The sequence below is a fragment of the Apis mellifera genome, linkage group LG15 (genome assembly GCF_003254395.2).
Source record: "Apis mellifera strain DH4 linkage group LG15, Amel_HAv3.1, whole genome shotgun sequence".
Classification (NCBI taxonomy): domain Eukaryota; kingdom Metazoa; phylum Arthropoda; class Insecta; order Hymenoptera; family Apidae; genus Apis; species Apis mellifera.
The window spans coordinates 9,450,955-9,470,772 of NC_037652.1; the positions used below are offsets into that span (position 1 = coordinate 9,450,955).

The 19,818-nt window shown below is 18.9% G+C and overlaps 1 protein-coding gene across 2 annotated transcripts; it reads right to left on the reverse strand.

Moving 5' to 3' along the window:
- Nucleotides 1–1,715: 1,715 nt before the first annotated feature.
- On the reverse strand, nt 1,716–17,847 carry LOC724965 (dnaJ homolog subfamily C member 5). Of its 2 annotated transcripts, XM_026445513.1 has the most exons (7): nt 17,660–17,846; nt 16,470–16,608; nt 14,688–14,840; nt 14,257–14,388; nt 9,829–9,885; nt 5,783–5,945; nt 1,716–1,787 (listed from the first exon to the last, which is right to left on the reverse strand). In XM_026445513.1, exons 1-7 carry the CDS (start codon nt 17,677–17,679, stop codon nt 1,720–1,722), a joined length of 732 nt encoding a protein of 243 aa, XP_026301298.1. In that variant the 5' UTR covers nt 17,680–17,846; the 3' UTR covers nt 1,716–1,719. The 2 variants fall into 2 exon arrangements, with proteins under 2 accessions (XP_026301298.1, XP_026301299.1); XM_026445514.1 differs by lacking the exon at nt 9,829–9,885 and having other exon boundaries at nt 17,660–17,847.
- Nucleotides 17,848–19,818: the final 1,971 nt, after the last annotated feature.

Here is a 19,818-nt window from a genome sequence, read left to right on the forward strand (position 1 = left end):
CTTACATAGAAAAATTGTTAAAAATTACAACTAACATACGATTTCTATTTTATATTTGTAAAACAAATTAGAAGAATAAATATATTAAATGCAAAAATGAATTATTCTGTAAAAGCTAAAATAAATTTTTATATAATAATGTTGTAATTTTTTACGTATGTATATATTGCGCGCGCGCGCGCGCATGTAAAAGAGAAAATGCGCATATGAAGCAATTTATGTAATACAACAAGATAGTAAAAACTACTAAAATATTTGTTTATATTTTATGTAAATATATATTATAACAACACAATAACAACACATAAAATGCGTACATTTCTTAATATATATTAAATATATATTAATATTAAAGTATTATTAAAAGTAATTTATCTCCATATTTAATTTTTATTTTATATTATCTTTAAATAAAAGAATTTAATTAAAAAAAACAAATAATAAATTAAAATTCATATGTTTTTAAAGTCATGATAAAATTAAATTCGTTGTGTAGTTTTATTTATTCCAATAATTTATCAATTTATTTTAATATTATGTGTTATAAATTATTCTAATCAATTATATTATCTTAATAAAAATACATACAGTATAGCACTTAAATTAACTTTCAAACATGATGATTATTGATATCGAATCTGTAAGTTCTTTTACTATAATAAATATCAATCAAAATAAATATTATGATATTGTGCATTAATTTCACATCATCCTAACAAATATTGGAAGTTTCATTTTGTGGCAAATCCATTTTCGATATATACATGTTTCATAAAATATAATAATTATTATTAGAAATAAATATATGTATATCTATTAAAATAAGAAGCAGTTAGATAAACTTATAACTGTACAAATTATTAATAGTTCTTTCTTTCTTCATATCATTATCATATTAATTACAATATACATATGATAATTAATATGATTAATTAACAGAGAAAAATCTAATAACTTTAAGCCATTTTTATTTACGCACACGTGTATAATTTTTTATGTATTCCATGCATTAACAAAATGTGATTTTTATCATTAAATATTTATTTTAATTTTGAGAATAATTGAAAATCTGTGAATGAGATATTTATATATCGAGACCCTTATTCTTTCTTTTTCTTTATTACTTATCTATTCGCAAAATCGGGGTGGATTTGTATACATATACTAATATCATTTTTTCTTGTAATTTTTAATAAATTTTTATAAAAAAATTTATTTTAAATTTTTATTTTTTCAAAAATAATATGTTTATATAAAAATTTAAAATATTTTTTATTAACATTTGCTTCTAATATTCATTTTATTTAACTTTTTTTTCAATTGTTTTTTTTTTCTTTAATTTCTAATCCGACATGTATCCATTAAATTTTTTCAAAATTTAAAGAACTATAGAAATTTGTATTATCATTTTATGTTATGTTTTATATATACATACATATATATTAAAAATAAATTACTGAAACATTTAAATTCAAATATTTCATTATTTCATATTAAAAAAATTATCAAGATAATTAAAAATTGATTTGAAACTTAATTCATTATTCATCAATTAACAATAATTAATAAGAAAATGAATGAAAAATACGTTTGCAAAAAACTTTTTCAATAAAAATCTTTTTGATATCTAGCATACTATTCATATGTGAAAATCCACCCCGTAAAAAGTTACATAACAAATTGTCTAACATAATGTAGCATATCTTTATCGTTCGGTGACTACCATTTTGTTGCACTCGAGCTAGTAGTACCAACATTTGCTCCAATGAAAGGATTTGTAGAGGCGGCTGTATCGAACAAATAAATTGTATATAGTAATTATATAATATATCTAATTAATATATTAGTATTTAAATATATAATTAAAGATATAAAAAAAATTAATCGTGCATTAACATACTTGAAATGTAGATAATATATTTCAAAAATATACACAATTAAAATACGATCTATTCTATAGATTGTTTTTTTTTTTGAGTTATTTGATCGAAGATATTTCACAAAAATTGTTCTTATTGATAAATAAAATTTTACAACTTTAATAAATATATTTTACTATTATCTAATTAAAAATAAAGATTAAATATGTAATGGTAAAATTGTTAAAAAATATTGTTTGAATCTTATAAAAATAGAAAATATTTGCCTAATTTTAAATATTAAAATAACATCTTATGATAAAATTTTTAAATTTTGTGTAATTTGAATATGTATATTCTTAAAAACGAAATAATATATATATATATATATATATATACCGTACCATATATATATGGTACGGTAAAAAATAAAATAAATAAAATATTAACTTTTCTTATTATACAAATGTTATCGAAGCAAAAAGTGCACATAATTTTATAATCAAGTATATGGATAGGTATATAGATATAGTAAATTGATTTATTTTTAAATAAATTATACAAATTGTGTTCGATCTTCATATCAATAAAATTTAAGAAAAAAAACTTTTATGCCAAATCTTCTTCATTTCTAGAGAGAAATTGAAATACAATGATACAAATGAAATTGCACTATAAAATCTCACAAGTGAGATATAAATACGATATTGAAATCGATATTGAAATTAAAATATCATTGGCACGATTATTATTTTATCTTAAAATATTTTAGAAAAGGCAAAAATAAGGAAAAATGATTATAAATTAAAATTTTTATTACATGATTCTTTTAAGAAAACTAAAATAACGGAGCTAAAAATAAAAATCATCATTTAAAGATTAATTAAAAAATTATGATGAATTTATAAAAAGACTGTTAAATATATTAGAATTGTTAAATATTGTTTTGTAACGATTTCTTTTCTTTATTGAAAATTATTTTCCACTCCAATTATTTCTTAAAATTTATCGAAATCAATAGATTAAGTATTTGTTCTATGTTTAAAAATAATTATCGAAAATAAATCAAGTGAATCAATAAATCATCGAAATAAGAAAAAAGTAACAATAATACAAATTTTTCTATCGATCACTTTATAGAATTTGAGATCATCTTATCTATAATACAATTATATATAATTACAAGAAAATACTTATAATTTAATTTTCATACAATTTCACTTAGTTTGCCATTAATAGAACAAGTAAAATTTTACAATTATTTTTAAAGTGAAAATATATTTTTACATTAAAATGATTTATCAAATCGAATCTAAACACAAAAATTTACTTATAAAATTTTTTGCAAACAATTTTTGTATTATTTTATACGTTAAATCTTTAAACCACATATATGATATAAACTAAATATACTATATATATATATAGCGTTTAACAAGGAAGAAATAAAAATGCGATACAACAGATAAAAAATAATAATATAAATTTATGTGCATATATATACGTATATATATGTATATATATGTATATATATACATATATATACATATACATATACATTAAACGGCGACAGCAAAAGGCAAAAGATTAGGAAATCTGATATTTTTTCTTTTTCTATTTTAAATGACTAATTGCTCCATTTTTTTGAAGGATAAAATCTTTCGTTTGAATATCAATGTTGACATATGAAAAGAAACATTTAAAACATTTTGGAACTGAATAACTATTTATAATAAATTTTACCATAATTATTTAGTAAAGAAAAAGTAATGCAGCAACTATTTACATAAAATTATCCTTAAATTTTTACAATTATTATTCAATGCACGTAAGCGCACACAATAATTATAATATACATTTTTACATGGCTTTATATTACTAATACTTTAAATAAGCATATTTGTATTATTGGTAATATTAAGTATAGACAAGAATTCTATGCGGCTAGTTTTATCTATTTTTTTCAAGAAAATTAAAGCAAATATACAAACTAAATAAATATGAATGAAAAGAAAATATATTTCGCGTGAAACGGAAAGTTCGATTAAAATATTTAAAAGACAGAAAAAATTCATCTTACATCTCAGTTGTTCAAGATTTTATGAACTTGTCATATAAAGAAAAAAAAAAAAATATTTTTCTCGCAAAAGCACAAAATTCTTAATTCCTATACTTAAATGCAATAATATGTATATGTAAAATGAAATATTTAAAAACTAAAAAAAATAATTACTGGAATAATTATTAGAATGTATAACACAATTGTATTATTTATCGCCAAATAAAAATGCATGATATGTTTACGAAAGCACATAATACTTTAATTTTTATAATTCTATTATTGTTTTAAAATAATGTTCTCCGAAACTGATATTAATAATACTGAATAAAGTAACAAATATTTAATAAAAGAAAATGTATAATGAAAATTAAATGTGTAATAAGTTAAATGTCTTATATATGTAAAAATTTAAATTTGCATTATAAAATATCTACCTGAGAAAAGAAAGTAAGATAATTTTGATTGAAAAAAAAAAAAAAAATAATAATTTTTGGTTTTATAATTGATTGAAAATCGATATAATATAACGTATCAAATTAGATACTATGAAGAAAAAACAAAAAATAGAAAATGTTCAAGTATAATAACTTATTTGAAAATTTAAATTTTTCATAGAGCTGTCAAAAAATTTTTTATCCTTCTATTCTATTTGTATCATATTTTATATGGCAAATAGAGAAAAAAATCTTTAGCTTTTTTATAAGATAATGGAAATATTTAGATAATTTAATTTTAATAAAATTTATAATTTATCATATAAAAAAGATAAAAAAATATGCAAAGCGTTCCTCTTCCGATCATATCTTTTCCCTTATTTTTCCCTTTCATATTATGTAATTTTTGTCAAAAAATTCGAAATGTAATTTCTTATATAAAACTCTCATTTTTTTCTTCATTACCCTTTCATATTAATTAACGAGTATAATTGTTACATTTAGAACATCTATTTTTTATATATAATTATATTTATTATATATATTATAAAAAAGAAAAAAGATTTTGTATTTTTTTAAAACAAAAATTACAATCGCTCTTCATTAAACTAATATTATAATTTCCTTTCTCTCTTAAAGTTTTTTCTACTAATAACTAATAACTATTTTCAGATCATATTATTAGATTGTATCATCAGACCAAAAGTCAAATATTGATAAAATTTAGAAAAATCATTGGTCTATCGTATCGTATATTAAAATGGCGAATTAATATTCCGATAAAACAATTCAAGGATGGAAATTTATTTTATCGTAGATGAAAAAAATTTATATTTATTCGAATAAGCGACTGTTGAAAATTAAAATTCCAATATAAATCCAATATCAGTTTCGGATTTTAATTAATATAAAAAGTTTTTATGGTATTTCGGTAATTATATTCACCAATTTATAAAATTTTATAAATTTTGAAATTTTATTAACAATTATCACGAAATACAATCCTACGTTTACTTTCTATATAAATTCTATATAAATTGTTTTGGTTAAAAATTTTGCTTTATTATTAAAGTGTTTCAAGCTTAATTTCAAATGATGTAAATAACCTATAATTTAAAAGTCTGATATTAAAAAATTCAAAATATAAATTTACGTTAGCGTCGAAAGATTCATAATATAATATAAAAATTTGTGCAAATCTCATAACTACATTAATTAAATTATGAATTGAAGCAATATTTTATACAATTAATACATCGTTTATATTGCATATTACATATATCATAATATGCTTCACTATTATAAGCATGAAAATAATAAAAGAAAAGGCAAAAAGAGAAAAAGTACTTAAATAGAGCTACAACTGAATAAAAAAACAATTACGACCTGATAAATAACGTGCATTAATATTTAAGTACTCGTAATACCAGTTGTGTAAATAACTCTTTCAGCACCGCTATTCAGATTTGTATTCTCATCGACGGTAGCGGGTGGTGGAGGCATGGCAAAAATGGGTTGTTGATTCGTTGAATTGTTTTGCGGGCCACCCTGTGGTTGTGCCGTAATCGCCTCATCGTCACTTTCCTCTTCCTGTTAAACAACAATCGGTCTAATCAATATTTAATTTTTTTTACCAATAATAATGGACCAATATATTGTTCAATAATTATATATTAAAAGTGAATACATTATATCAATAATTACATTTTTATTATCTCCATTATGGAGTTAACAATATAATATTTCTTTCTTTCTATTCTTTTTTTATATACAGAGTATATCAGTTAAATCAACATCTAAATTATTTCTGCTATTATCAATGTTAAGAAAGAAAATGACAAGAGTCGAAAGAGATAGGTAGATAAATATTTAGAGACAAATATTAGATAAATAGATAAAAGGAAGGTACGAAGGGAGAAAGAGAGGGGGAGGGGGAGGGGGCAGAAAGGGGAGGGGGAGGAGGAGGAGAAAGAGAGAGAGAGAGAGAGAAATTTTTCATCTTGATATTAAATCTTTTTCAATATCAGATATAATGTAAACCATGAAATTGATGTTTATACATATCTATGCACGTTTGAGCTATCATTTTTCCAAGTTCGAGTTTAGCATAACGATATTGTAATAAATATTGTAATGAAATCGAATTTGAATTTAAATTGTAGGAAAGTTCATATAGTATATTTGAAAAAAAAAAATTAACAATCGAAATTGAAATACGTTCAAAAAAATGTGTATAACTATTTCCTACAATTTATAAATTCAGATCAGGTCATCGAGTCTCAAAAATATATTTATTACAAACCTCCAACATATTCGAATGTTCTTCGTATTTTAAAATATTCGATCGAAAAATTTAATAATTTATCATAATCATTAAATATGTTTAAAATTCATATAATTTTATTGTATTTGTATATGTATTGCTCGAATAATTTCTCTATATATTATAAAATATTAAGATATAAAGATATAAATATCTTTTAATCGTGATCATTTATTAAGTGACCACATATACCGAAATGTCGTGTAATCCTAATTTAAATTTAATTTAAGTTTTTCAATATTTGAAAAACTTAAACGACAGTTGTACGCATAAGAAAAAATTTTTTGGAATATGATCCTGATAACGTATTTTAATATCATTAAAATTGATCAGATGTTCTTTATTTTATATAATTACCAATTAAAATTCATATTTATTTCTTTTCGTATACTGTTTTTGAATTGAAAGATAATATACATATATATATAAACAGCGAAAAATGAACAAATTTATGATTTAAAATTCTACTAAGATATTATTCAATTTTATACGAAATGTATGAAAATTATGACAATTATTTCGATCAGATAGTTGTGAAAAATCGGTTGTGATTGTTGAGAAATTATGAAGTTGTGTAATGATAATGAATTGAATAACAAGCTCGAAATGATCGATAACGATTTGAAATAAAAACAATAAAATTAAAATATCATTTTATAAAATTAGACTTACTTATCGACTGACCTATTCGTACGTATATATATAATCAGAGATCTTGTATCGAAATTGTTTTACATTTCTTTTTACTAAAAATATTTAAATACCATTGCTTTTTTAAAAAAAGATCATTTTACGTGCACAATCTTATCGATGTAAATTCACCATTAGAATCTGCAAATTCGATATTTTTTATTTACATTTTCAATTTTTTCTACGATCACTTCTCTATCGTTGAAATATACATAAAAAAAGAAAAAAGAATTAAACCAAAATAAAATATCAAAATCGAAAAAAATAAAATCAAGATTGATTAGAAATAAACTAATAAAGATAATTATAGCGCGAAAAATTAAAATTTAAATTCTGATATAATTAAAAAATACATTATTCCGAAATAAGCAATACTATATCTCTTCTTTCATTCTCATTTCTTTGTTTGAAAAGACTATAAATCTTTATCCATTGAGAATAGTGATAAAATTAGATATATTATGTTTTTTTTTTTTTTTTAAGAATAATATTGTTCGATCGATGATGATTTGCAGCTATCTCGAGCAATTATCTCTTTCGTTTTATTTGAGAACAAAGCTAAATAATACACTTAATCCTTAAAAATAATCGAGTGAATAATATGCTTATCTCGGAATAATACTTTATAGGATAAATCCGGAAAAGATAGATCATTTTTTTTTCAACAATTTATGAAATATTTTATATTATAATATTTTTAATATATTTTATTTTCGTATGTTGCATTCATAAATTTATCATAAGTTATTTATCATCTTTTATGATTGATGTTGTGACTTGAATATATATTTTTTTACTTAGTTCAAGTTTATCATTATTAATTATTAACAAAATTTAAAAATCGATATATTTTATAGAGCATTCAGTTTTTCTTCATATCAATTTAAAACATTTCTTATGATTTCTTATAATTGTTCAATTATAAATTGAATATAAAATATCTAATATAACTAAGATATCAAATCAATTTCTTCTTCTTAAATCTTTGAAATGGAATAGTTGGGGATCAATCAAATAAGGATGCATCTTTATTTCTAATCATTCGAGATTTATAAAGAATATAACAATAACGAATCTTTTGAATTGAGAAAGAAGGGAAGAGAGAGAAGTTGTGTAAAATACGAAAGTCATTGGAATAATTGGAGGGCAAAAAAGCTAAAATAAAAATATTGTTATAATAAACATAAAACTATATTTCAATTAAAAAAAGTATATACGATACGATATCATTTTTCCATAAAGATCTATCTATGTCGATATTGTAAAATGGCTTAATGTATAAATTAACTCAATCTATAATTATAATATATTAATTATAATATAATATATTCTTTAGATTAATCGGATTATAATTCGGATTTAAAAAAAATTCATCTTCCGTAATTATCCTATATACGAATGAAAATTAAATATAACTAACTAAATAAATATACAAGTTTTTTTTATATAAAAAAAGAAAAAAGAATAAATGATTAAATTTATAATAATTAATAATTTAATCAATTTACATTTAAGATAAAAAATTATGATCCTAAAATATATATATTAAAAATTAACTTTCGATAAAAAAATCAACGATTAATATTATGGAATAATTTTTTATTCGTATTAATTTTCACAATCATATCCGTCATTTGACGAATTTGATTCATTAGATAAAGCATAATTTTTCTTCTGAAGCAATATATCGCATATACAAACCTGTAATTCTTGTTCTATATACATATTCTTGTACGAGGAGAAGAAGAAAAAAAAATAAAAATGCTGGAAGAAAAAGGAGAAAAAGAGGAAGAAGAAAAAAAGAATGTTCAAGAAGCTGGTATGAATATGATCGAAAAGAAACGAACAATATGTATTCAATGTTTGTTTCAATGGTTCTCATTTCCTCCTCTTCATAATATATCTCATTTTTATAGTAGTTTATTTCGATTTTCCAATTTTTAAAATATTTTTCTCTCCCATAAATCATCAATTAAAATTGATGTGATTTATACGATTATAAAATCATATTAATCATATTTATTAAAAGATATAATAATTATGGATATTGTGTTTTTATTTAATTACATTTGAATAATATTTGAAATTTTTAAATTTTGTAAAATAATATGTAAATAATATAACAAAAAGTAAAAAAAACATACAATTAAATAACTACAATTTACATAAATTGAAAATAACGAAAAATAAAATTTACGAAGCAAATACAAATAACAATTATTAAAGAGCAAAAATTGTTATGTATAATATAAATTATTATATTTTATTTTGTTAAAAAAAATAATTTTTTAATCTTTTTTTAAAAAGTTATCAATGATTATTATTAAAAAATTCTACTGTTTGATAAGTCACAAAAAATTGTTAAATATTTATTTTAACAAAGTAAAACAAAATCTAATCTTTCGTAAAATTTCGTAAATTTAGAGGATTAAGAACCACTGATACCAAAGAATGACTTACCTTAACCAGGCCTCTGGGCTGATTCGTCACGACATTTGCCTCTGGGTTCTGGTCCCGCTACAATACAACAACAACGTAAACAAAACCGCTAATCTATTGTATTCTAAAAAAAAAAAAAAAAAAGAAAAGAAAAAAAAAGAGGAGGGGGGAAAAAAGAGGAGGGGGAGAAAAAAAAGAAAAAAATAGGGGGGGAGGGGGAGAAGGCAGAAAAAAGTGCATGCTAAACTGAATTGGAAAGATTATATAAATTATAGATCGATGATATATTAGCGAATATGAAATGACTTAGAAACGAAGAAAAAGAAATATTAGTTCTTGTTCTCGTAAATCTGTAAAAAATCAATATCAACGAAAGTTTATAATATAAATAATTTCTTAAAATTACAATAATACGATATTTGCGAAACAAAATATACATACATACATACATATATATATATATATATATATATATATATATATATATGTGTGTATGTATGTATGTATGTATATAACATAATGTTTTAATAGAGAAGAAAGTATAAAACGATATTCTTTAATTTAAAATATAGTATAATTTCTCATATTTTTAACATTATAGATGTTCTATTTCTTTTTGTTTTCCTTTAAATAAAAAAAAAATAACTGCAATCATTTTTTTTATATTTTAAAAGTTTACAAAAAAATTATATATTTCATTCGTAAAAATATTTCAGAAGAAAAGAAAATTTATTATTATTCTCTTTCATCACTTGCGAAAATAGATGACTAATTTGACATGGCATTCTTTCTTTTTTTTCTTTTGAATATGATCAATAATATGATCAATAAATAATGTTATAATTATTTAAATTGCATGAAATTAAATATAAAAAAATAATCAATTTATTATTTTTATTTTTATATAAATTCTTATATAAAAATAATTATATATTTATAAATATTTATAAATATATTTATATATATATTTTATCGAAAAATAATTTGAAATTAACATAATCGAAGAAAACAATAATAATTCAGTAATTTTATCATTGAAATTTATAATATTATGAAATCTTACAATTACTATTTATAAAAAATACAATAATTTTTGAATTAATAAATTATAAATTTTTGTTAAAATTTAACATTTAAAATTCTGTTAAAATTTAAAATGCCATATTTTCGTCTCTTTTACATAAGTTTTCTATCTAAAAATAATTCTTAATTCGAAATCCTACTTTGTAAAAATACAAAATATTTTTATTAACTCCTGATTATTTGTCTTAAATATACAATTAAATAATTTCTTTTTTTTAATTTTTATAACATATATAAGAAAAATTGAAAATTTAACATAACGATAATAATATTCTTATCATTAATAAATGTTAATCATATTATAATTGAAGTATTTTCAATAAAATTTATATGATGCTGATCTGCAATAACAAAATTACATTGTTGTAAAAAATATACATAAAAAAGAACACACAAATAACAATCCTTTAATCTTTTAAATTTTTTTACAAGTGATGTCGTTTTCTCTGATTTAAAAAAATGAAAATACTAACATTGTTTAGATTTAAAATATAATAAAATTATTATACAGAAATGCAAAAAAAACATGATTGATAATTTTTATTATTTAAAAAATTTTAAAATTGTTAATTTTTAATACAAAGTATATGAAAGTATATGAAATTCAAACTATATGAAAGAAATTCTGAAGAGAGAGACATTCTGAAATTATATAATGAAATTAAATAATTTGAAAATATTCCGTCGATCCATTAAAAAATTAGAAAGAAATATAGCATGAAAGATTATTAAGAATTTTATTAATATATTGTTGATATAAAGAAATATAATTATAATTAATAAACAATTTTATGTATAATTAAAAACTCATCAAACATACAAATTTCTTATAAATAACAAAAGTTAACAAAAGATTAAATATCATATATATTACTTTGATAAAAATATTATAATGGCATTTATAATGTGATTAATCTCTATTACTAATAATTAGAAAGATTATATGCAATTTTATTGGAATCATTGATGAAAATGATAAAAAAGTTGTTTTCATAGGAATACAGCGAATTCTTCGGACTTGCCATCAATAATATATTACTATTTGTTTTTCGTAACATAAAATAAATAACATAAAAATTTATTCTTGATCAATTAAAAATTAAAATATAAAATTCAGTGGGAAACATCACAAAGAAATCATACAAGAATAATACCATACATCAAGAAAAATACCACCATAATGTCATGTATCTTAGAAAACGACATTACTTATTCAATAATTTAAAATAATGGTAAATAAATTTGTTTTCCTAGATCTAGATATTAAAAAAAATCTTCACATATCATGTTTTGGAAGTTACATATAATGAAAGATAAAATAAATTTTCTCTTCTCATTTATTTCGCATTTTTAATAAATATTATTTATTAAAAAAAAAATTTTTTGAATACAAATTTTTTATTAAAATCAAAATTTTCAAAATAGATAAATTTCCTTATAAGATAAGTATACAAAAAGTATACATAATTGTCTCCAAAAGCAATGATATTATGTGATATATATTTGTATATTATTTTCGTGAAATTTTGTTAAATAATTGTCATTATATATATTTTATGACTTTTTATTAAAAAATTAATGAAATATAAAAAATTTAAGAAAAGAAAATTACTTTCATAATATTATAGGAATTAATAATAAAAATAATATTCAAGATGTATATCACAAACATTAAAACATTAAATTATGCTAAAATTTCTAAATATCAGAATAACTATTGCGATATAATTTTAAAATATTCCTATTATATTTATCTAAATAAATTAAAATTAATAGAATTCTCCAGAACACAGAATTAAGAAATTCTATTAACATTAATAATTAATTAATATAAGATAAGTTACGCGTAATGCCTTTTTATAAAATTATATTCATAAATTATTTGTTGTACGAAAAAATATTTCGTATGAAAAATTGCATAATACGTAACTTGATTTATTGTTATTAATTTTTTGCAGATGTCAATATACAATATATATATATATATATACACACACATATACAATATATACAAAGTAAGATAAAGATTGTTTTTTTAAAAATGTGTAAAGTATAGAATAATATATAAATGAAATATATGATATTATTGCTTGCTGAAAATGCAGGGAGCGAGATAATCTGAGCAATAATAAACGATAGATGCGTGATCGAGAATCGAATAAATCTTCAGATGAATTATATAACAAATGAAAAATGATTAGAAATGCACGTGAATGATGTCTCTTGGAAATTTCCTTTCATGATTGATAAAAGGATTTATAATTCTTATGAATTCTTATGAAATTATATATTTTTTTTAACACGATTAATCGATATAAGTGGTCATTTCCTATAAAAAAAAAATGTTAAAAATCACATAGTTAAATTGTATATTATCTTTTTCATTAGACTTTTTCGTTTGTACGCGTGAATTATTTTTAAAAAAAATTTATCTTATTATCAAAAATTTGCGATTATCAAGAGTATATTTTTACCTAAATATTTCAATATATATTATTGCATTTCGATTCATTGATTTTCTATGCATTATGCACACCGTGTTTAAATATATTTTATATCAAATTTACGATTTAACTGATTGAAAAACTATTGCTCATTTAAATACTAACTACTATAATGGATAAATATTTAGTTATCATATCAACTAAAATATAAAATATAAATATATTATTATGGAACCTGATATTTTATATCGATCGATATTCTTTATAATTTTAATTTTTTATCACATATTATCGTTTTAAACATAATTTTTTTGAGAATTTGAAAATTTTATTTTTTTCTCACATGACATGTTTATATTTATTATTCATGTCAAAATTTTCGGCACAATATTGGATCAAAATAACAAAATTTCATTCCATTTTCAATTATTATTTTTATATATATATATACATACATCACATATGTATATATCATATTACATTTTTATATATTATTAAAATTTTATTTATATTCATTAATATTTTATTTATAATAATTCGTTATTTGATATTTAGTTTCACAGATTCCACATAAAATAAATTACTTGTGAAAATTGGAAAATTTAAATTTAACTTTTAATATTATTAATAATTGAAGAAAATATTTTTAAAAAATTGGAAATATTTTTATATAAAAATAATTTATTTTTGCAATTGTTTCAATTAAGTTTAAAAATCTATGTTTAATGAAATGTTTAATATTTTTTTTTATGCATATAAAAAAATTAAAATTTTCACACAATTTTCCTATTATTATATTTCCTAAATTAAATTAATCGATATTCATTTTATTATAAATTATTCTAATTAATTGTAAATTTATAATTATTTATTACACATACAAAATAGTTTGAAAATAAAGAAAGAAGTATGAAAATATTACCTGTAAATTGTGATATGCTCCACTGTCTTCCGGTGGTGTTGGCTTGAATTTACCACAGCAGAAATTGCAGCAAAAGCAACAGCAACAACAGCAATAACATGCAGTTATCAAACTACAAAATATGAAGAGGGCCTGAAAACAATAATTACAATTAATATAATGAATTTATTATATTTAATAATTAATTGTATAATATATATTAATAACAAAGATTTTATAAATTGTAAATTATAAAAAAAATAAATTCATCGAAGCAAATGAATAGAGATATTATATATAAATTTGAAAAAATACAAATTTCGTATATATAATATTTAATTTATATATAATTTATTTATATTAAAACTATTGATAAATTTTTTATTACAAAATTAATAATAATAATAATATTTATTTTATAGAAAAAAACTTAAAAATTACTAAAAATTTACCTTGCACCAACCAGAAGTGACAACAAAGTACGCATTGACATTTTCTTCGCCAAATTGCTCGGCAACATATAGTCCAAGTGATCCATAATTATCATATATATTTCTTTTAGTTAAATCTGTTAATATAGCATGTGCCCTATTTATTTCTTTAAACTGAAACATAATCATATTTAAAGAGATAAACTTTATAAAATATATATATGAAATTTTATATTAATTTGAAAAAAAATAAGACTATAATATTTTTGATCAAATATATAAGATTTTAACTGTATCTTTTTAAAAATAAAATTATTTAGAAATAAATATTGTAATTATGAATTATAATTGATATTAAATTATTAGTTTTTAATAGAGAAATAAAACAGTTATTTTAATAAAGAAATAATAATATTAAATTATATAGATGATTAAACAATATAAATATTCTATGTCTATTTTTAATATTTCGGAAAAAAAAGGATTTAAAGATTTACTAACACTTCATAATTAAATAATAACTATAATTTTTATAATTGTAAAATTTATTATATTATTTCTTGTTATTATTATATTATTAATTTATATATATATATATACAATATAATTGTAATTTAAAATATTTAGTTAATAATGTAGATTAGAATCTATAAAAAAAAAATTTGCAAAAAATTTAGAAATTCATATTTCATATTCATATAATTTCATAATAATTATTCTGAATAGTATTCAATAAATATTATAATATATTCTTGATATATACTAATACAATTATTCGTTTTTAAAAGTATACATATAAAAATATATATTCACCTGATTGTACCTAGAAATTAAAGAATTGAGAATTTCATCTTTTGTTTATAGTGTATATAGGAGATTCAAGTCAGATCAAATATTCAATATGATAAAAATACATATATTCATACATAGATAAAATTCAATTCTAATATAATATCAAATATAAAAAGTTTTTTATAAATATCTTAAAAATTAAATCGTGACGATTATATAAATGTATAGAAAAAAATTGTTTATGATATTATCCTTGAAAATAATATATTCATATAATATAATTTGAAAACATCATAAAATCTATCTAAAATTATCTGTTTTATAAATAATTATTGAAAACATGTGTAAAACTATGTATTTAAATTAATAACAAGATATTATTTAAAATAATCAATTTAAATATTAATATAATAAAATAAATACTATCTTCTTTAACTTAATCATGATATGGATAGAAAAATATAAATTCTCTTTCTATTAAAATTATATTAATATATCAAAATTGAAATTGTTATATATTAATATATATATACAAATTATTCTTTTTCCAAATAAAATTTAAATTAATTTAATTATTTATAAAGATATTTATAACGATTAATAATTATCATTTCTAAAAACATAACATTTTTCGAGTTTCTTTCAAAAAAATTTTATACATTAAAAGATTTACAAATAGAAAATAGTTATAACATAATATTGCATCAATGTTTTTCATAAATTTTTAAATATATATGGTAAATATGAAAATCATATTTATTATAATTATATTAATATTTAGTATAATGTAATTTATAACAAATTTTTTCTTTCTTATGTAATATACTTAATAATAATTATATTAATATTATAAAATTTAATACAAATGATATTAATCTATATTAAATTCAAATTTTATATATATCCACTAAATAAAATTTATGAAAATAAAAAAAAAATTATTTATATATATCAATAAATACTTATCAAATGAAAAAAAATATAATTAATATTAATTATATTAAAATTCACCTTTTCTGCTGCTTCTGGATTATTTGGATTTTTATCAGGATGATATTTTAACGCCAACTTTCTGTAAGTCCTCTTAATTTCTTCAGGAGTGGCAGTTTTTGGAATCTCTAAAATTTGGTACAGGGAATCCCCTGCTGTCCTGAAACAAAGAAAATGTTAATGAATCAATTAATTTCTATAACAAATATAAAATTTATACAAACAACTTAACAAATATATTAATTTGCATTATTTTAAAAATTATATTAAAACATGTTTAACATTAAATAAATTTTGTTTGAATTTATATATAAAACATTAAATAATAAGTATAAAAATATAAATTTTGAAACAGAATTAAAACTTACTTTCAAAGTATTTAAAATAATATTTCAAAGTATTTAAGATAGAAAAAGAAAAATAAGTTGAAATTTTATTAAAAAAATATTATATAAAATATTTTATTTCTTTAAATCAAATTTATTAATAATGCCATTATATAAAATATATATTTTTTTAACACAAATAATATTTATATATAAATATATAAATATATATAAATATATAATATATATAAATGTATATATGTATATATATATATATGTATATAATAATATTATAATATATATCGTATTTAAGAATTATTTTAAAAAATTTACAAAATTTAAGCAGTCATATAAGCAATTATAATTTATTATTTTATTTTACAATTTTACTTTCTTCATAATTAAAATTTTTTACCGTATTTTACAATTTTGATAATTAATAGTCAATTTTTATATTTAAATCCAAATAATTAAATAATTCATCAAATATAAATTATTTACGAAGAAACATAATAAACCTAATCTTAATGACAATAATCTTCAAAATGTATTACATATTCATAAATCAACAAATAAATATAAATCTTTACTTAAAAAAAAAAAAAAAGAAAGAAATTATCAGTTAATAGAACTATTGTCTTTATTTTCGTTAGAAATTATGACATAAATTGAATAAGAAATAAAGATTAAAACATTAAAAAGTGAATAGAAGAATAACCTAGAACTTGTCTGATTTTCTAAAATTTTCAAATTTTTAATATATATTTATTAAATTCAATGAAAATATATATATTAATTACTGTTAAATTAAAAGAATATAATTTTTAAAAGAAGGAAATAGTATAAAATTCAAATAAATTCATATAAGAGTGATAAAATACTCACGACATTTTTCTTTTATCCATGTTTGATGAAAATAACGTTATTAGAGATACAAGAAATAGAATTAATTCGCTACTAAAATATTTCGAACTTTATCGTCTCGTACTACAGGTACATGATTTTCGTCATTAAATGAACAAACGTATTTTTGAATAGATGTTGTATCGGATGATAGCAGGGGAAAGGATTCAATATTTTAGTACCAAAAGTGGACACAGTTGCACCAAACTGGCGCCACTGTGAAAATATAAGAAATATAAATGAACTATAAAACTATTGGTGCATATTATTTCAACCAAAAATGCTAAATGAATTGCATATTTTATTAAAATTTCTATTTTTTTTTGTAAATCATATTATTATTATAAACTTTATTTTCACGTAAAATATTACGTGATATTACGTAATTCTAAATCTTTAAAATATTATTATTCAATAATATTAAAAATATAAAAATAATATTAAAATAATAATAAAAAAATATGATTAAAATAAACAAATTTAAAACTTTTAATAAAAGTAAAGAAATTTAAATTAAAAAATTTTAAAACTCAATATTTAATATATAATGATTCTTTCATTAAGAAAGAACTTAAAATTAGGACCGTTACTAAAATATCGTGCCGATAATCCTGTCTTTTGATAATTTGTCGATAAAAAAGTCAATATTGTTATTATCAGGTAATCGATGATTATAACGATTGTATTTATTATGTATAGAAATTATGTAAAGAATTGCAAATTATGTATAGAAATATATCATTATCACGAAGTATAGACGATAATATTGTTTCTTTTAGTAAGAAAATTTATTGAGAAAATCTAGTGAGAAAATCATCTGTAATAAATTAGACTGTTAATTATATATTATTTATGTATGTAATATATATATTTATATATGCATACATATATCTAAACAACAGGATAAATAAATATTGATGATCGATAATAGATTAAAAAATCGATAAATCATTTTTCTATTAATCTTCTCTTTGCTATAAGTAATGTTTTCTTATATAAAATCTGTATTACTAAATACTGTACAAGTTTAAAATGAAATTGATTAAAATGTAATAATTTATATGTAGTTTTATATATATATAATTTGAAACATTTTTTTATTAATTTGAAACAAAAAATATAAGATTTTGAAATATTAAAGAATTGAATTAAAGATATATAAAAAGTAATAAAAATATATAGAAGTAGAATAGTATAAGATCGGAACGTAAACAAAAATCGAATGCAATAATTAAATTTAAAAATTCTTAAAAATATCAAATATTATATATAAGAAAATTTTATTATAAACTATGAAATAAATGATAAATAAATGATAAATAATTATATATGAACGTTTAATACAATTATATAAAAAAAAATAAAAAATTGTAGATATAAAATAGACATAAAATATTTGTAATCATATATATATATTTGTAACCGTATATATATATTTAAAAAGTTTAATTAGTTATCACGTCAAAATGCATACAAATTATCATTTATAGATATAATAATATAGAGATAGTTTTCTATCTATTCAAATAATATATATATAATTCAATAAAATTCTATAATAATTTATAGAATACAATACAATAAAATTCTATAATAATTTAATAATCTATAATAATCTATAATAATCTATAATAATCTAATAATAATAATAATAATGTATACTAATATTCGCGAATAAAACGCGCGAAAATATTTATTAATAAATGTATTTAAAATAATAAATATACACAGACGTAACAATTCGAAATAAAAACTCGCGAATATATATTTTAAACGCAAAAAATTTGTACATAACTTTAAATTATATATTGAAATCGAACGTCCGTAAATTTAACGCGTGCAAAGCGATACAGCGGTCAAAGCGAGACTGGTTCGTAACTTCTCCCCGCCAAATAATTCAACAGGCAAAATCGAGCATTGAGCATATCGACAATAATAAAATGCCTCCAAACAAATATTTTAACATATGAAATATCTAAATATTATAATTTTTAATATATAATATTTTTTTAATTTTTATTTTTAATTTCTACATAATATTTTTTTAATTTTATAATTTATATGATATATTAATTAATTTATAATATTATAATTTATTCAATTTATTCATTGATAACTTTTTATTAAAATTTTATTAAAAT

Excerpts from the sequence above, each read along its gene's own strand:
- LOC724965 (XM_026445513.1), bottom strand. The coding sequence starts at position 17,679 with ATGGATAAAAGAAAAATGTC. Across the intron at positions 9,886-14,256 it reads GAGCATATCACAATTTACAG|CGGGACCAGAACCCAGAGGC; the intron begins GTAATATTTTCA and ends GTTGTATTGTAG. Across the intron at positions 5,946-9,828 it reads AGCCCAGAGGCCTGGTTAAG|GAAGAGGAAAGTGACGATGA; the intron begins GTAAGTCATTCT and ends GTTGTTTAACAG.